Source organism: Saimiri boliviensis, chromosome 10 (genome assembly GCF_048565385.1).
Source record: "Saimiri boliviensis isolate mSaiBol1 chromosome 10, mSaiBol1.pri, whole genome shotgun sequence".
Classification (NCBI taxonomy): domain Eukaryota; kingdom Metazoa; phylum Chordata; class Mammalia; order Primates; family Cebidae; genus Saimiri; species Saimiri boliviensis.
This window is the reverse complement of record NC_133458.1, coordinates 73934944-73953303: the sequence shown is the minus strand read 5'-3', so window position 1 is coordinate 73953303 and position 18360 is coordinate 73934944. Positions and strand designations below refer to the sequence as shown.

Here is an 18360-nt window from a genome sequence, read left to right as displayed (position 1 = left end):
AGCCATCCATTGGTCCTCTCCTAACCCAACAGCTTTGTTTCCCTTCGGGGTTTATCCATCTGGCATATATGAAAAAAATCAGTCTTCCATCTCACTCCTCACTGCCTTTGCATATATTTCCACCCTCTAATCAGATACTGGAAAAATCGTGCTCATGATTTCCCAGATTCTTATCCCCTAAAGGCAAGGTGCCAAAGAAGGAAAATGTGATTTCTTTTCCAGAATTCCTGAAGTCAGTAAAGTTTCAACAGGCAAGCATTTTCAAGCCATGCTAAATATTGATTTGAAATAAGCTTTCTCATTCCCATTCTCTTAGATACACTGAGGCAGCAACATGTGAGTCTTCTCCTGCCTGGGAAATCTATATGAGTTTAAAAGCCATTTGGTATGTATCTAGGTATACTGAATGATGAAGATTGAGGATTTTAATACAGAATTAGATTTTTCTTTGTTAATCTACACAGAAAAATAGTTTCACAGGACTATTCAGAGGGGGTGCTTCTTGACTTCAAGTCCTGTTTCTATCCATTAGCGCTTTTAGCCATCACTGAAAGAAAAGAGTTGCTTTTAAGCAAATCTGTTATTTTTACTCTCATACTATCAGATATGCAGCTTTGAACCCCTGGTGGAGACAAAGTTTTCAAAGCTAGGGTAGAAAAAAGAAATGGGATTCTATGGAAACAGAAGGGCAATTTGATTTTTACTTTGACTTCTGAACTCATTGAAGTTATATGTATAGTATTAACTCTGAAAGGATGGTAGTTGTAAATTCTGCAAAATACTGTATTTGTCAGGAATCAGTTATAATGCAAATGAATGGAATGACCATATAGCAATCTGAATTCACCCTGAAGAATCTGGAAATGTCAAAGTAGACCCTGTGATTGAACCACAGTAATCATATATAGTCAATTGAAATGTTTTTAAATGGCTCTCTCCACCCTATGCGCCTCATAATATAATGGGGAATTAAGAATACTTGAATATAGTTATTTGAATATGTAGAAATATTCACTAATAAATGTTTGATCATGGTGCTATGATTTACTTGGATTGAAATCTTTTAAAATCTCAATGTGAATATTTTTCTAGAAATATGAATGAAAACGTCTTTTTCCAGTCACACACCAGTTTTCAACTCTGTTGGCTTGAAATTTTAAAATAACAAACATCATATTTTATTAAAGTATTTATAACTGACTTTTCTATTATAGGTGCTGCAAGGCAGATGATTTTTCACCATCTACCGTAATGTGGAACAGATATTTTGTCCTCTCTCTCCTGCTTTTGTCAGCGTTTACTAGTCAAACAGTATCCGGACAAAGAAAGAAAGGACCAAAGCCAAATTTGCTTGCAAGGAAAAGTGATGTCCAGGGTAAAAAAAAAAACTTGTTTTTAAGTTTAGCCTGTTAAAAATACTTACGTGAATTTTTCTAAATAGCATTTGATATTTATAGCAAGCCATATACATGTATACATGTGATAGTCTACTTTTATAAAATTATATGATAATATACCTAACATACTTATAGCACATCAGAGTTTTTAGTAAGAGCACTTGTGCACCTATTATCCCATTTGAGCCTCACAGTAACCTTGTAAAATAGGCAGGACAGAGATTGCCACTCATAGCATAGATAAAGAAATTGAGGTCTTAAGACGTTGAGTGGCATACTCAAGGCCATAGGCAAATTAACGAGTAAGATACAGAGCTGAGATTCAAGCTTAAGTTGGATTTAAGTTAGGTTTCTTCCCCACTTACTCTTACTACAATGTATATAGTCATTTTCTCCCTTGATTTCAAGAAAGTGTCAAAAAAAATAAGGGACTCACCAATATGACACAACCTGAGAATGAGAGTATCATTTACTTGTAGACAGCGATGCTCAGTGTTAGTTGGATTTTTAAAATGTGATGTATCCCTAAAATGCAATAAAAAATAAATAAATAAATAAAATGTGATGCATCTTGACTTCCCATTTCCTCCCACTTTCAGCAAGCGTAACATTGAGAAGATGCTCAGAATATATGATATTTTATTTATTTTTAATTTGCATGATTTTATAAGGAGAAAATAATTTATAAACTTAGACATTTAGTTTTTTACAATTTAAGGCTTTTGTCCAATGCGTCTCTCTTACTCTCCTCATTCTGCTCTCAAAATGAAACAATATACAACACACCACTTCAGGGCTTTCCTTATAAAAATTTGTTTCATAATAGAAGTAATTATTTTGCCTAACCTGTTTGTTCTGTTTCAGACTTCATTTGTTTCATAGATATTGTCTTCATCATGGACAGCTCTGAAAGTTCTAAAATTGTCCTCTTTGATAAACAGAAAGATTTTGTGGATAGCTTGAGTGACAAGATTTTCCGATTGACTCCTGGTCGCTCTGTGGAATATGACATAAAACTGGCAGCCCTTCAGTTTAGCAGCTCTGTCCAAATTGATCCACCTTTTTCTTCTTGGAAGGACGTTCAGACATTTAAGCAGAAGGTCAAGTCTATGAATTTAATTGGGCAAGGTACTTTCTCTTATTATGCCATCTCCAATGCCACTAAGCTACTTAAGAGAGAAGGGCGAAAGGGTAGTGTGAAAGTGGCTTTGCTGATGACTGATGGCATCGACCATCCAAAGAATCCAGATGTTCAAAGTATTTCTGATGATGCCAGAATTTCAGGAATATCGTTTATCACTATTGGACTTTCTACTGTAGTCAACGAAGCCAAACTTCGTTTGATTTCTGGGGATTCATCCAGTGAACCCATTTTACTGTTGAGTGATCCAACCCTAGTGGATAAAATTCAAGACCACCTGGTAGGTACCTAATGGGTTGGTTATACAGTTATCACCATAATATTGATATATTTATTGTAAATTCCATAAGGAGAGATACTGGATCAAAAAGACAGGGAAAATGAGAATTCACTTTGAAAGCAGAAAGAAGAATCTTTTGGAAGTGGCACTCTACTTTATTGGCAGTTTATTTCAGATAAACTGGAAAAGTTCCAGGCAAATTCCCTGGAATTGCATTCTTAACTTTATTGTTAGCTGATGCTGAGGATTTTGGAGGTGTTACTTTCCATTTTTATACCTCAGGCTCCTGTTTGTACATCCTACAATCATGAACATTGCTGACTTATATTCAGGTTGTGGTCTTGGGCTATGTTTAAGTTGGTCTTTTCTCATTTCCTATCTGCACAGGTATTTTTGACATAATTTTCACATACTCTCTCTTACTCTTCTAAAGTACTGAATATTTTTGACACTGTCTCACCTATTGTTACATTATGCTACTTTTAAAATTTTAAAAACTTCCAATTTTTAAAATTACTGCCTTGTTTCTTAGATGTTAACAAGCCCATCCAATTTAAAATCATCTTCAACCTGCAGTCAAGCAACAGTTTCTCCCATCAGATCAATGAGTACCACTTGATTGATCTTATTAGCTTTTCTTTATTTGTTGCTCAGCTATGTGTAAAAGCCTTTCCTTGCTGCCTTGTAAAACACACAGCACAGCAATCAAAAGGAAATCCCTCTTCACCATATTTCTCAAGGAGAAAACTCCTAGAGATAAATTGGTTGATTGCCTAAGTGTTAAAAATCAGTTTTCTTAAAAACTTGGATTTCTTTGATTTCCTGAGAAAGGAAGGCAAAGGTGTCCTTTATGTACTGAGCATTTCGTATGGCTGTTTTCCACAGCTCAGAAAACTCAGGCTCTATTTCAGAAATTGTTTTGCTCCTTTTGTTCTGTCCCTGGATCCTTTTCTCAACATTACTCTTTTTATTCTCTGTTGTTTTCAGCATAAGACCTGAGGTTTTCTTACCTAAATAATAGCTCTTGTGTATTGAGTACTCTCTCTTTGTTAGGCATTTTCCTGAGCACTTTATATATTGTATTTTATTCAGTGTTTGCCACCATCTTATGATGTAGGTACTGTTATTATATCCATTTTGAAGTTAAAAATTTAGGGCCAGTGAAGACCTCACAGTTGGCATGCTTAACCCTGTAAAGGCATATTGAGAGGGGAAATAGTAACTACTTTCTAAAAAAAGATTTTCTCAATCAGCACTGCTCTGAAACAGTTTAGTAGCAGCCCTCCTCCAAAGTTACTATTGTTTCTAGCCTTTTCTCCGTGGGGATTCAGGGTAAATAGGAGATTTCTGCCTAGATCAGAGATGGAGCTGATGGGCCCAGCTCTGTGGTGATCGAGGCAAGTGCTCATTCTGAGCAGCTCTTTTGCATGAAAGGGAAATTTGTAGTGGTTCCTGGCTAACACTTAGCCCTGCCTGTGCCATGACATAAAGGGTCCTCACCACTGAATGTAAAACACAGGGCTCCAGCAGGTGCAGGAGAGAATCCTGGGGATGTGATCATGAGTGGGCTGTTGTTACTATTCATCTTTACCCTTAAGATGGATAAGAGCTGACCATAGAAGATGCAGGACAGGCAGCTCCTTTTTGGCCACATGTGTAGGCTCAGATTGTTCACATTACCACCAGATACACCCTTGCTGAGAGCACCTGCTTCACTGAGAACACAGGCTCTTGACAGTTGACTGGAAGCACAACTGTTTGTCTGTTCCTGGGGAACCAGAAAATGACCAAATAATACAGCTCTTCTTTAGCATCCGGTGACTTCAGCTTGTTTGTTTAGCATCTGTTAGTGATTTCAGCTTGTTTGTTCAGATGGAAGCTCCGTGAATAAACCGCTCTTAGAAGGAAGTGCTGCTTTCCAAACACTTTCAGGATCCAAAGTGCTTATTAGGCTCTTAAAGAATAGTATACCAACTTACGATGTTTCAAATTGCCACCATCTAGAAGGCAGAACTTGACAGGTTTTTTGTTTTTGTTTTTGTTTTTTTTGAGATGGAGTTTCGCTCTTGTTGCCCAGGCTGGAGTGGAATGGCGCGATCTCGGCTCACTGCAATCTCCGCCTCCTGGGTTCAAGTGATTCTCCTGCCTCAGCCTCCCAGTAGCTGGTATTACAGGCTAATTTTTTCATATTTTTTAGTAGAGATGGGGTTTCACCATATTGGCCAGACTGTTCTTGAACTCCTGACCGCAGATGATCTGCCTGCCTCAGCCTCCTAAAGTTCTGGGATTACAGATGTGAGCCACCGCACCCAACCCAGAACTTGACTCTTGATGAGACCATTGGAAAAATTCTTTAATCCCTTTCTATTACATCTTTAGTTGACTTTTTAAACTTTTTATTTTGAAATAATTATGTAGTTAACTTTTAAAGCAAGTTTTTAGTATGATTTAAGTATACAACTGCATCAACTTAAAGTGCATAATTCCGTGAGCTTTTGACATAGGTTCACACCTATGAAACCACCAACACAGTTAGGGTACAGAACATTTCCATCACCTCCCCAAATTGCCTCATGTCTGTTTCTAAGACCTTGTTGCTCTGAGGTACTGATCTGACTTTTGTGACCCTAGTGTATACTTTCTAGAATTTTATACAAACTCAAGTAGTACGTATTATTTTTGTGTCAAACTTCTAGTACCCAGTATAATGATTTTCGAACTCATTGGGTTGTTTTCTGTATCACAAGTTTATTCCCTTTAATGTAGAACAGACTTTATTGACGTTTAATGGACATGAGAGTGAATAGATTCAGAATGAATAGATTCTTCAGGAGCCAAAACAAATCAAATTGTTGCAAATTTCTTGATGCCTCTAGTAGGAATTATCATGTAAGAACCTCGTAAAAGCATTTTAGTTCTGAATTACCCAAAAGAGACTTAATGATTTCAAATTGAAGATGTAAAATATTTTATTGCTATTTTATTATAATTTACATAATAACATTGAAACTAAAGAAATAAATTCAACCCAAAGTCCTGGATATATTACTTGGTCCTTTAGAAGAGTAAGAGAGGGTATGTAAAAATTAAAAACAATTTTTTTCCTCTATTGCCTTTGATGTGAAGTATTTAAAAAGCCTTTATGGAAATAAGGGTTGTGACAACTTTGCCTTTTTTTAAAAAAGATAAATTTAAGGTATTCCCCTTGTATACCAAGAAGAGATTAATATGATAATGTCTATATCATCTTTAGAATCCTATGCTTTATTAACCTATTAAGCATGATCACTTTCCATTTTTTCAAGACTTCCTCTGTTTAGGACTTTGTTTTTGTTTTCTGTTTTAGATTTTATAGTGGCTGTTTTGCTACCATTGTAAGTTGAATTTTTTTGCCACAGGGTTTGTTCTCCTTGCTTATTAACTGCTTTACTGTCATTCCACTTGTTATGATACTTTGTTCATTCCTCACGTTTTTTCTGTCCCCTTCTTGTTGTAGCATAGACCTTACGCTCCTTGAAAAACTGGCAGTTCCATTCTAGTCTTCAGGTTTCACATATATGATGCATGTCAATCTATGTCATATATATGAATCCATTAATGAAATTCTGACTGTGTCTTCTTTTGCTCTCATGAGAGCCTTTCCCTATTTATCCTTTTCACTGAAACTCAAGCATCCCCCAAGTCCGTCATTGAACATGCCCTCCCCTCAGGCTTTGACACTGTTCTCCTTGCAGCCTGCTTCCCGCCTGCGTGCTAGCCCTCGCCACCTCCCAAGGCCTCCAGCTCTGTCCATGTGGGCTCTTCTGTCCACTCCCTTGAAATGTCCGTCCTAACTGCTTCCTTTGTCTTATAGCCCACAATAGTCCTTAGGACTTTTTTCCCCGTAAACTTTGACATATAGGGCAGCATCAATGGGTGGTCCTTTGCATTCTTCTCTTCAAAACCATCCAGAAAACCCACCTATTCCCAGAAACTATCTTGTTAACTGGCTCCCCCACCCCTGGTCTAGGACCTCCTTCCTACTCGGGTTGCTGTGTATTGTCCTCTGTTCCTAGGGCTTATAGCCTATAAGTGCCCTCAGGGATGGGGCTTTGTTCTTTGTTTGAAGCAGTCTTATCTATTGTGTAGTTTTGGGTTCATTTTTGTTTCCATAGAAATATAAATTCCAGCAATCACAAAATTAAATGAGTTTCAAAATAGTTTTTTGCATTGCTATGGTTTTAAGCCTTATGCCACATATTTCCAAAGAGCAATATGGCAAAGCAGAATTTCAAAGAAAGAACTGAAAAAAAAAGTGTAAAATTACACATCAGGCACAGTAAGAGCTGAATTCATGAATTTAAAAATTGATTAAGATATTGCTTATTGTGGCTGAGTGCGGGGGCGCACGCCTGTAATCCCAGCACTTTGGGAGGGTGAGGTGAGTGGATCACTTAAGGTCAGGAGTTTGAGACCACCCTGGCTGACATGGTGAAACCCCATCTCTGCTAAAAATACAAAAACTAGCCTGTCGTGTTGGCATGCACCCGTAATCCCAGCTACTCTGGAGGCTGAGGCATGAGACTCGCTTGAACCTGGGAAGTGGAGGTTGCAGTGAGCCAAGATCATGCCACTGCACTCCAGCCTGGGTGACAGACTGCGACTCTATCTTAGAAAAAAAAAAAGATACTGTACATTGTAAAAAGATTGTAAAGTGACAAAAATTTAAATTTTTCTTTATTTCAGTAGTAGTTTTTTAAATATTACAATTTGACTTGAATTATTAGTTGTTTTACTGCCTCTGTTAAACTTATTTTGAATTTCTTTTCTCTCTCTTTCTCCCAGAGGAAACCACTCACTGACATGGTTTAAAATATTTTAGATATTTTAATAAACCAGATCATTTTGTATGTATCTATGTACAACTTGCTTTTGCACTCAATGTTTTTTTGGAAATTTTGTTGAAATGTGTAGATCCAATGCAGTCACTTTAACTGATGAATAGTATTTCATTTATTGATCCATTCTGCTTTGGAATTATTTTATTTCCAGTTTTTCATTACAAAAAACAATGAATGCTGAAATGTGCAAGTGCAAGAATTTCCCTGTGTTATATCTGGAAAGGCTGTCAGGATAACAGGCAAAAGCAAGAATTGTCCTGGCAGCCTAGAGATAGAGCATGCCCATCTTCAGCTTTGTAGGCATAGCCAAATGTACTACAGTGGTTAATGCCATTTTAACTAAAACTGTCAGTGTATCTGAGTTCCCATTTCTCCATAGGACCTTCTAGCTCTTAAAGATACAAGTATCTCATCTGCTTTCAGCCTGGATTTACATGGCTGGTAATTTAAAATCATTTGGTTGGGAAGGATGGTAGATGAGACTCTAAATTTTGTAGGTAGTGTCTGTGGCTAGGGTTTTATAGCTCCTGAGATTATGTAGTCAAACTTCACCCTTTTTTATATATGTAGAAAATTACCTGGAAGGATTGTATGACTTGTCCAAGGCCGCATAGCTAGTTAATGGTTGGAACGGGATGGAAATTCGGGATGACACTTAATTCCCAGCCCAATTTTTTCCCTATTAAATCATTAGAGCCACTTAAAGCATTTTGTTATCTCTTCCCTCTATAGTATTAGTTTGTATGGAAATAAAATAAAAATAAAAATAAAGGGATACAACGTCCTTCATAAAGGTACATACTCTTATTTATCTTTAACTTTCTTGTTAGCGTCTGCATTTTTAATATCTTGCAACAAATATTCCAATGCTTGTTCCTTCATCTTTCTATTATATTTATGTAAATTATTCCTTCAGATGAAATCATAAGGCCCTGGTTTGACACATAATTTCTAGGTTAAGAAAACACTAATTCTATATGTAAACATAGGTTAATTTCTTTCCAGTGTTTGACTTCCAACATGGCCTTCAGTGCACTTTTCATGTAATATCCCACTGAACTAAAGTATGGCAGTGAGGCCTAGGTGTTGGACAAAAAATGATAATAATATTTCTGTAAAATTATGAATTTGAAATAGTTTTGAAAAATTCTGGCTAATTTATTTCTGTACAATACATATGACATGCATGAAGACTTCCAGAAGATGCAGCCCAAGTTTGTTACCTTGGTTGAGTCATGTCATGGTGGAACCATGTTTCCTTATTGCAAAGCAAGAGGTTGAGTCTGACTTCTAAGACTCATTAAATTTGTTTTTTTTCATAATGATACTTTCATTATAAATATTTATTATTTTTCTATCACTTAATTTTTTTCCTAAGGTAACCAGTTATAAATGTATGTCCTTTTTTACAGAAGTGATGCATATTGCTATAAACTATTGAAAATGTTTACCAAAATATTATTCCTAATACTGTTTAAATTTAAAAGCTCAGTATCTTTTTTGCTTTATGTGGAAATTCTATAAAGTATCATATTAGAGGCTTTTCAAATTTGAAATAGAAAACCCTTCCCCTAGTGAGCATAGTAATGGAAATTTTTGTCTTATATAATGCAGATCATCTAAAAAAATGTCACTGGACTTTCTAATTTTCTCTCTTTCAGTTTTAATATGATTATTCTAAGGCCCATTAATGTTTCATGAAGTTATGCCTCTATATTGTTTTAATCTTGAAAAATAAGTCCTGAAAAATAGATACATGTATATGTGCATAGGGCTGGAAAAAATATAAAATATACAATTATATATTCTGCCTCAGTCTTTATGTGTAACAGTGAGAGCTTTCTCACTAGGACTGATTAAATTTATAGTCAAATTATGAAGATTGTAGAGCTAATAAAGGAAACAAAAGATAAAACAGAATGCAGTAAGATAAAGTTCCTAAAAAATATAGATTAATTTTTAATTGTAGTCATATATCCTATTATTACATGGCTCAGACTGTTTCTTGGCTGGTTGGCTGGTTGGCTTTATTGCTTTTACAAGGTTAAAAAGCTGAATTGCTATTCTTTGTGAAAACTTCATATCCCATAGGGAATAATTAAGACTAATAAATAGCTGGAAGCAGAACCATGAATTGAGTTAATGCTTCATTCTTTTTTCCCTTATAGGAAACCTTATTTGAAAAGAAGGTAAGTACCTCATGCTTTGATTATTACCAATTACCCTAAAATCTTGCATTATCAAATCGGCATTATAACTGACATTAGAAAATTAAGTGTGACTAAATAAAAATTCATAGTTCTTTTAAAATGAGCCACTCTATTCTGAGGCAGCTATCTGATTTCTTTTATAATACCATATTCAATGCAGGTTGGAAAATTTAGAAAAAGTAGGAAATACTGAATGTGACTCCAGGAGTGATTTTAGAAATCAGTGATAAGAAAACCACATGTTTTTGCTTACTTTGATATGCCTTCTTTATTCTAAGTATATCTCTGACATCAGCCACTCATGGGGGTCCTTTATTTTGGGGGTGTTCCTTGTGTTGACTAGGTTAGGCAGAGTGTTCCCAGCTAAGAGGCAGAGTTTAGAGTCATCCCCTGCTGCCTGCCAATTGCCTTGAGCTCATTCTCCTTCTTATTTTGAAGAAAAGGCAACCCAATGATGGCAACCAGATCACGAGGCAAAGGAATCTGGCCAATATAGTAAAATGGGCCTTAGCCCAACAGACGATCATCAGCTTGCTGAGGAGTCACTCCTGGACATGCATTTCTTAAAGCAAAGAGTTTGGAATATCTAAACTTTGTTCAATGAGCTGCTTATTTAACATCAGGAAATTTACAAGTATTGTTGCATAAAATAATAGGAGTCACCCAAACCTTCTAGAGCACCATGTTTTATTGAATTGTACATGTTCAGGTATACCATTATGTTATGTCCCATTAAGAAAGGAAAAAAACCTTGCCAATTTAACTTACAGTATCTTCTTATTAATTACAATTTTTATTTTATACTTATAGAAAGAAGTTTTTAGATATTTTAGATGTAGATTTTAAAATCCTGTATCACTTTCACATATACATATAAGGAACTGTATTCAAAATAACTTGGTTATTTCTAAAACTTCTTCACATCAGAGTTTAAATTAAACTTGTCCAACTTGTGGCCAGCAGGCTGTATGCGGCCCAGGACAACTTTGAGTACAGACCAACACAAATTCATAAACTTTAAAAAAATATTGTAAAATGTATGCATGGACGTTTTTTTTTTTCTCATCAGCTCTCGTTAGTGTTAGTGTATTTTATGTGTAGTCCAAGGCATTTCTTCTTCTTCCAATGTGGCCCAGGGAAGCCAAAATATTGGACACTGCTGGTAAATCTCTGAATCAATTTTGTCTGAATTACTGATGTCCTTGTTTTTCCACATAATACTGACCTGTATTTCAGCAAAAGCATTGATATAAAGCATTTCTTGAGAATGTTCTGGAATTTTCTTCCATTTCATTCTGCAAGTTTTGAAGTGCATGTGCAGAAAGCAACTAGTTTGTCATGACTGAGTCTGGTCAATAGCTGTAATAAGACTCATTCTGATTTCAGAGTTGTTAAAATGAGGCAGAATGTGCATCTTAGAAATGGTAAAATATGGCATAAGTCAAATATTTTCCTCTGCTTAGTAAAGGAACATTTAGTATTATTACATTACTGAGCTTTGATGTATGATATGGAAGAGAAGCAGCAGAAATTCTGAAAGTCCACTGAAAATATGTATCTTCTCCTTTTAACTGGTATCTACATATTATATATGTATTATTGATGGGATGCCTATTTTATTTAACCATGCTGAAATTTAAGAATATTTTGTTATCTGGCTATTGATAGGTATAAATTTGCCTAGAATAATTTAATAGAGAGAGCAAAACCTCCACAAATGTTCACCGTAAAATTTCTTTGAGAGTGTTCCAGTTGGTTATATGCTGAATACAATTTGAAATGCTGTATTTTACTGTATGTTAATATCATGTTTCATTATTGATTCAGTGTGAACGCAAGATTTGTGAATGTGAGAAAGGAGATCCAGGTGATCCAGGGAATCCTGTGAGTATATTTCTACTTTAAACAGAAGTCAGGAAGTCCTAGCAATGAGATAGCTCTATTAGCTCTTGAAAATGTTGGGGCTATTTTGAACTGTTGAAAAGCAATTGTTTGGAAATGGCAGCAAAAATGGAAATACTACTCCTTTCTTTTATTTCTAAAGGGATGCATTCTATCCTTAGAAACAAGCCTGGGATTTTGCTGACCTGAACTGAGGGCAGGCATGTTTTGAAGCTGTTCCCACAAAGGACATTGTGTCCCTCCTCATAAAATAATTGAAGCCAGAATTTCTTTTTTTTTTTTTTCTGAGACGGAGTTTCGCTCTTGTTACCCAGGCTGGAGTGCAATGGCGCGATCTCGGCTCACCACAACCTCCGCCTCCTGGGTTCAGGCAATTCTCCTGCTTCAGCCTCTTGAGTAGCTGGGATCACAGGCACGCGCCACCATGCCCAGCTAATTTTTTGTATTTTTAGTAGAGACGGGGTTTCACCATGTTGGCCAGGATGGTCTTGATCTCTTGACCTCGTGATCCACCCACCTCGGCCTCCCAAAGTGCTGGGATTACAGGCTTGAGCCACCACGCCTGGCCAAAGCCAGAATTTCTTAATAGTGAAGTGAAAATACAGAAAAAGTTAATACAAATAATCAGTGCTTTAGGCAAAGCTACATCCCACTAGAAACACGAGAGACAAGCCTCTCTGGAAGTTAAATGTTGTCTTCACACAAATGCAGCAGTGCAGCAGCAACACCATGTGGACTCATGGACAGGAAGCTGGTCAGGACTCTGGGGGATTATGGTGAGTTCTGTGAAATGGAAGTAACACATGGCAACCAAAAATAAATGGCAGGATTTACTGTGATGATTCATTATTTGATAAGATAATATAGAATGGAATGCTTCCCTTATATTCTGGCCTAATATCTGGTAGCTGCCATGTCTATACTGGGAAGGCATTTGAAATGACATCTAGATCACTGGAAATGCTGAGCATTTCTTTAACATTTATCTTCATAAAGCATCCACGTGTTCATTCAGTCTTCTATTTATTTGTGTAATTCCAAATATCATCCTTAGAGTTCAGAAGAAGCCTTATGGAGACTCTCACAAAATTCATGGGTAAAAGTTTTCAACTAATGCTTGTATTTGGGGGTAGGAGGGGATTGTATACTGTGACTGTATTAGAATATGACAAATTTTACCTTGAGACTCGGGTCCAAAGCCTACATTTTTCAAACCATGTAACCAATCAAGGGATCTTTTTCTCGAAATACAAAGTTAGGTGCATTATATAATAATGGGGCAGCCAGTAAAGGCTGACTTTGGCTAAAGCAAAGATTTAGCCATCCCTTCCTATAAAGTCTTAGTTTATCCCCATTACACCAAGAGATGGCCAGGGTAAGGAATATTTCTTTATATTTTAAAATGAACAGTAAAGAAGTTCACAATTGTTAAGCATCTGAGAATTTTAATCACATTCTTGTCACATTTTATTAGGGATAAGCCACAGAATATGTTATTTAACATTTTTTTAGTACCCCCAACACCAGTTCTCAGAAAAGCAAGATTTTTAGAAACAGGAAAACAAAATGCTTTTCTGAAAGAGGATTACAGAGCTTCTTTCTCCCATCTTTTGAGATTGTCACCTGGATATCAGAACCTCTTTGACAAAAGGCAAGGAAGCTGGCCTGGCTGCAAATCAAAATCACATAGAGATACTACCTCACACCAGTTAGAATGGCAATCATTAAAAAATCTGGAGACAACAGATGCTGGAGAGGATGTGGAGAAATAGGAACACTTTTACACTGTTGGTGGGAGTGTAAATTAGTTCAACCATTGTGGAAGACAGTGTGGAGATTCCTCAAGGATCTAGAAATAGAAATTCCATTTGACCCAGCAATCCCATTACTGCGTATATACCCAAAGGATTATAAATTGTTCTATTATAAAGACCATGCAGACATATGCTCATAGTGGTACTGTTTACAATAGCAAAGACCTAGAACCAACCCAAATGCCCATTAATGATAGACTGGACAAGGAAAATATGGCACATACACACCATGGAATACTATGCGGCCATAAAAAACGATGAGTTTGTGTCCTTTGTAGGGACATGGATGAACCTGGAAACCATCATTCTCAGCAAGCTGACACAAGAACAGAAAATCAAGCCCTGCATGTTCTCACTCATAGGTGGTGTTGAACAATGAGAATACATGGACACAGAAAGGGGAGCATCACACACTGGGGTCCGTTTGGGGGTGCCTAGAGGAGGGACAGTGGGGATGGGGAGGTTGGGGAGGGATAACATGGGGAGAAATGTCAGGTACAGGTGACAGGGGGATGGAAGCAGCAAACCACCTTGCCATGAATGTACCTATGCAACAGTCTTGCATGATCTGCACATGTACCCCAGAAGTTAAAGTACAATAAAAAAAAAAAGTGAGCGACAGAGGGGAATCATAGAAGTGGCCCACAATGAAGAGAGGTTGGGAACAACTCCTACCCTTTGGCCTGTTGCAGCTACTCTTAAATCTTTGCATGAGTTTGATTTTGTTCGCAAAGCTGCCAAGAAGTAATTGTTTTGGGAAGAAGTGATTGGTAGTAAGTGAGAAACATTATTCTGTTTTGAGCAAATCTAGAAAATCTGCCAATTGAAGACAATGGTTTTCTTGTGTAGAAAAGGTGAGAAGAGAGTTGAATTTTGGCTTGGCAGGTAAAGATTTTACAATTTTCCCTCATTCTAGGAGACAAAGCTTACTAGAAATTATTATAAAGTATAGAAAACAATAGAATACCTACTTAAAATAATATTTTTTCCCTTTGCCTTCAGGGTACACATGGAAACCCAGGTATCAAAGGTGAGCGAGGACCAAAAGGAAACCCGGTAAATGAATAAACCGTTTTTCTTTAAGCCAGCATATTTTCTTCTAGATTTATTTTTTAAAAACAACCATTTAAAAAATAAAAAGCATTGTAGTATTTGGCAAAAATCGGACAATTTTTATGAAGAATACAGGATGTCCACTTCCTATATTATCTATCTTGTTTCTATTAGCTTGAATTCACATATTCTGAGTAACATATGAATATTTTAGTCAGTAAATTTAGGAAACTTAGGGACATTGAATAAACAGAAACTAGTGCTTAAATTATAGCAGCCCATCTTATTTAGGACAATGTTTAATGAACTTATATGTGCCATATCAGATTGACATTGGCACTTGTGTTTTTAATAGGTCTACTTTTAATGAATAACTGACCGTCAATAATAATAGAAAAACCACCAGATGTTTTCTCACTCCCAGAGCATCTTCAAGGACTTCATCAATTCCTTTTCTCTGTGTACCTATCAAAAAAAAAAAAAAATCCTAGGCTTTTAAAGAAAATATTCACCTGTTCAGATCATTGGTAGGATTTTGGTTCCCAGTTCAAGAACAACAGCAGGAATCACAAAGAGAAAAGCAAATATAACTATGTGAAAATTTAAGACAAAATTCTGCGTAATGAAAAAAGAATAATTAAAGGGATGATATGCTTTGGTTGTGACCCTACCTAAATCTCATCTTAAATTGTATGTAGTTCCCATAATTCCCACATGTGGTGGGAGAGACCGGTGGGAGGTAATTGAATCGTGGAGACGGGTCTTTCCCATGCTGTTCTTGTGATAGTGAGCAAGTCTCATGTGATCTGATGGTTTTATAAGGGGAAGTTCCCCTACACAAGCTCTCTTGCCTGTTGCCATGTAAGATGTGGCTTTGTTCCTCCTTTACCTTCTGCCATGATTGTGAGGCCTCCCCAGCACTGTGAAACTGTGAGTCCACTAAACATCTTTCCTTTATAAACTACCCAGGTGTGTCTTTATTCGCAGCATGAGAACAGACTAATATGGGGAGAGGATTTTAAGGAAATAGAAATATCAGGGAATATTTGCATCATATATAATGGACATTGGGTTAATTTCTATAGTCATTGAGTTAATTTCTGAACACAATTTTCAAGAGAGGAAACAAAACTAGTAAAGAAAAAAGTAAAAGCATATTTAATTTCATTAGGTAATAAAAGAAATTTAAATAGAATGAAGTATACTTTAGTAGTAATGCTTACATTTTAGGAACTTTGGAATCCAGAGGATTTCTTTTCTTTTCTCTCTCTCTCTTTTTTTTTTTTTTTTTTTTTTTGGTAGTGATTTTCTAGTTCAGATTGTTTGTTTTTGTATGTATTTTGAAGTTTTAAAATATTTCTTTCATTATAGCAATTAACAAAGCAATATTAAAAACAATAATAACTAGAGATAGCAATGTGGCAGTGAAACTGGTTTGCTTTTCATTGCAGGGAACTTGACACAAATACTTTGGGAGCAATTAGGCAAAACATGAGTCACTCAAATACAAAGTTAACTATTAAATTAAAAGTCAACTCAAAAATTAACTCTAAAATAGCTCTATTTCTTAGAAAATTTTTAGGGAGGTAGTGAAAAAAATCATTAAGTGAAATGCATAAAAGTATTTTTGGCAATTGTCTGCTTGTCAAAGAAAGAGAATATAGCATCCTTGGATAGTTTTACAGTATACACACACATGCACACCCAAACAACCCTACACTCACTCATCTTATATATATCCAAACTGATGCCATCATGCCTTCTTTTTGTTGGGTTAAATACCTGTTATAAGTGTATGTTCACATTTTATTTATTTGGTTTATAATTTTGTGCTACATAATATATTTTCTTAAGTCTTACTGAAATCAAGCAATCACTCTTGAGGACATTTTGGAAAACATTCCAAAGCCCCCTAGAGAAAAGGCAGAGTGACTGGCTACAAGTGAATGTAATGCTGTATTTGAGAACAATGGCTATGTTGTTCAACCAGAATGTGGCGTAAGCTGTGAAAATGTACCTGGATCCTGCACCCTACACATCTGGCTTCATTCCAAAGGGCAAAGTTTATCTGAGTTGCTAGTTTTTTTGCCTAGATTGCGTGGTGAAAATGTCAATGGGCAAGGCTAAAAGTGTTTCCTAATTGGGTTAAGCTATTAATCTGGGACTTCTGTATAATGCATTTTATTGAGCAGTCAGTCACTCTGCAAGGCTGTGGAATTTTGACTGTTTTTTGTTTGTCACAGGGCGATGCTCAAAAAGGAGAAGCTGGAGAAAGAGGTCCAGGGGTAGGTATACAACTGGAATGGCTTCCTAAGAAAATAATCCTAGGTTGCTGATTTTGTGGTTGACCGTTTCAACCCCTGTAGTGCAAGTGCAAAAGTGATTTCTATCTACCTTGTTCTCTTCATAGCTCAGGAAGGCAATCAGGAAGATCTGATCTTAGAAGTGGAAATGTGGGGAGAAAATAGCTCAACAGGAGTGAAAATGGGAGCAGGAGTGTTTAACCCTATCAAATTCTCTGATGCTTAATTTGACTTTGGTGAAAGGTTCCAACGAGAAAAGTGTTTGCTTTATTTCTTTTTTTTTTTTTATGATAAAGAATAAGTTAGAATTTCAGGAGCATAAGAACTGCATGGTCTAAACTATACTTTTGTTAATCCAATTCTGCAGACATAATAAAATTTATTATCCTATTTGATTTCTTATCCCCCAAATTAGAAGATAGTGCCCGAGAACTAATTACAGTATGTTTCTTATTTTGGACTTTTCTGGGCATTGCTGTTAAGTGTAGCAAATAGCAGAGATGTGTACAGTGAATAAAAAGAAGACCATAAGGCATTGGGCCTCTCTACTTGTCCCCCTGGAAGAGCCCTGAACTCAGACCCAGAGATGTTAAAAACTATTCTCTGGGCATTTTTAATCAACTTCATAAAAAATCTGATAGAAAGTTTGATAATGTCAACAAAAACTCAATCTTAAATTTGTGTTATTCATTCAGGAAACATTTCTTAGGTATCTTCTACATATAAAGCACGTAAGTATGTGAAAATAAAACTAAAGCACTTGCGTTTTTAAAAAGCTTATTATCTCATAGAAGACAATTCTACTTTTATCTTCTATTCCTCAGTGACCACACATTTGGAAGTTTTATTTCCTTCATGAAGTTTCCTTTTGTAAAAAAAAAAAAAAAGTCAGGCCATGCACAGTGACTCATACCTGTAATACCTTTGGGAGGCCTAGGTGGCAAGATCACTTGAGGCCACTAGTTCGAGACCAGCCTGGGCAACATAGTGAGACCCTTTCTCTACAAATAAATAAATAAATAATACTATTAATAAAAAAGTCATACGTAGAATGAAATTTTGTAGTCTGATTCACATGTAACTACAATAATAGCTTATTTATTAAATAGGTTTATTCAGTTCTCTAAGTACCTATGACAATTCTATTTCCATACTTCAAAAATATAGCTGTATGAAAAAGACAAAAAATCCCATTTGAAGAGAACCTGCTCCTGCAGAGAACTGGTAATTTCCCAGGCCATGTAATATTCACTATTGTATTTCTTAAAGGGCTATGGGCAGTAATGACACAATGGAAAAGACTGTACAGGATTCCCAAGTGTGACACACAGAAGACAGGAGAAGTGCTGGCCCCTTATTTAGTGTGAGATAAAAGACAGT

The 18360-nt window shown here is 36.1% G+C and overlaps 1 protein-coding gene across 12 annotated transcripts in view; it reads left to right on the top strand.

Moving 5' to 3' along the window:
- Positions 1-18360, top strand: part of COL28A1 (collagen type XXVIII alpha 1 chain) — a 191470-nt gene that overhangs the window by 29916 nt on the left and 143194 nt on the right. For 8 of the 12 annotated variants that reach the window (XM_010345655.3, XM_074379483.1, XM_074379482.1 and 5 more), the window contains 6 exons: positions 1215-1375; positions 2262-2818; positions 9867-9887; positions 11736-11792; positions 14627-14680; positions 16921-16962. In XM_010345655.3, coding sequence (XP_010343957.3) covers positions 1215-1375; positions 2262-2818; positions 9867-9887; positions 11736-11792; positions 14627-14680; positions 16921-16962 — 892 coding nt within the window. Of the gene's footprint in view, positions 1-316; positions 386-1214; positions 1376-2261; positions 2819-9866; positions 9888-11735; positions 11793-14626; positions 14681-16920; positions 16963-18360 lie in introns of all 12 variants that reach the window. The other 4 variants (XM_074379485.1, XM_074379487.1, XM_074379488.1 and 1 more) reach the window with 1 other exon arrangement.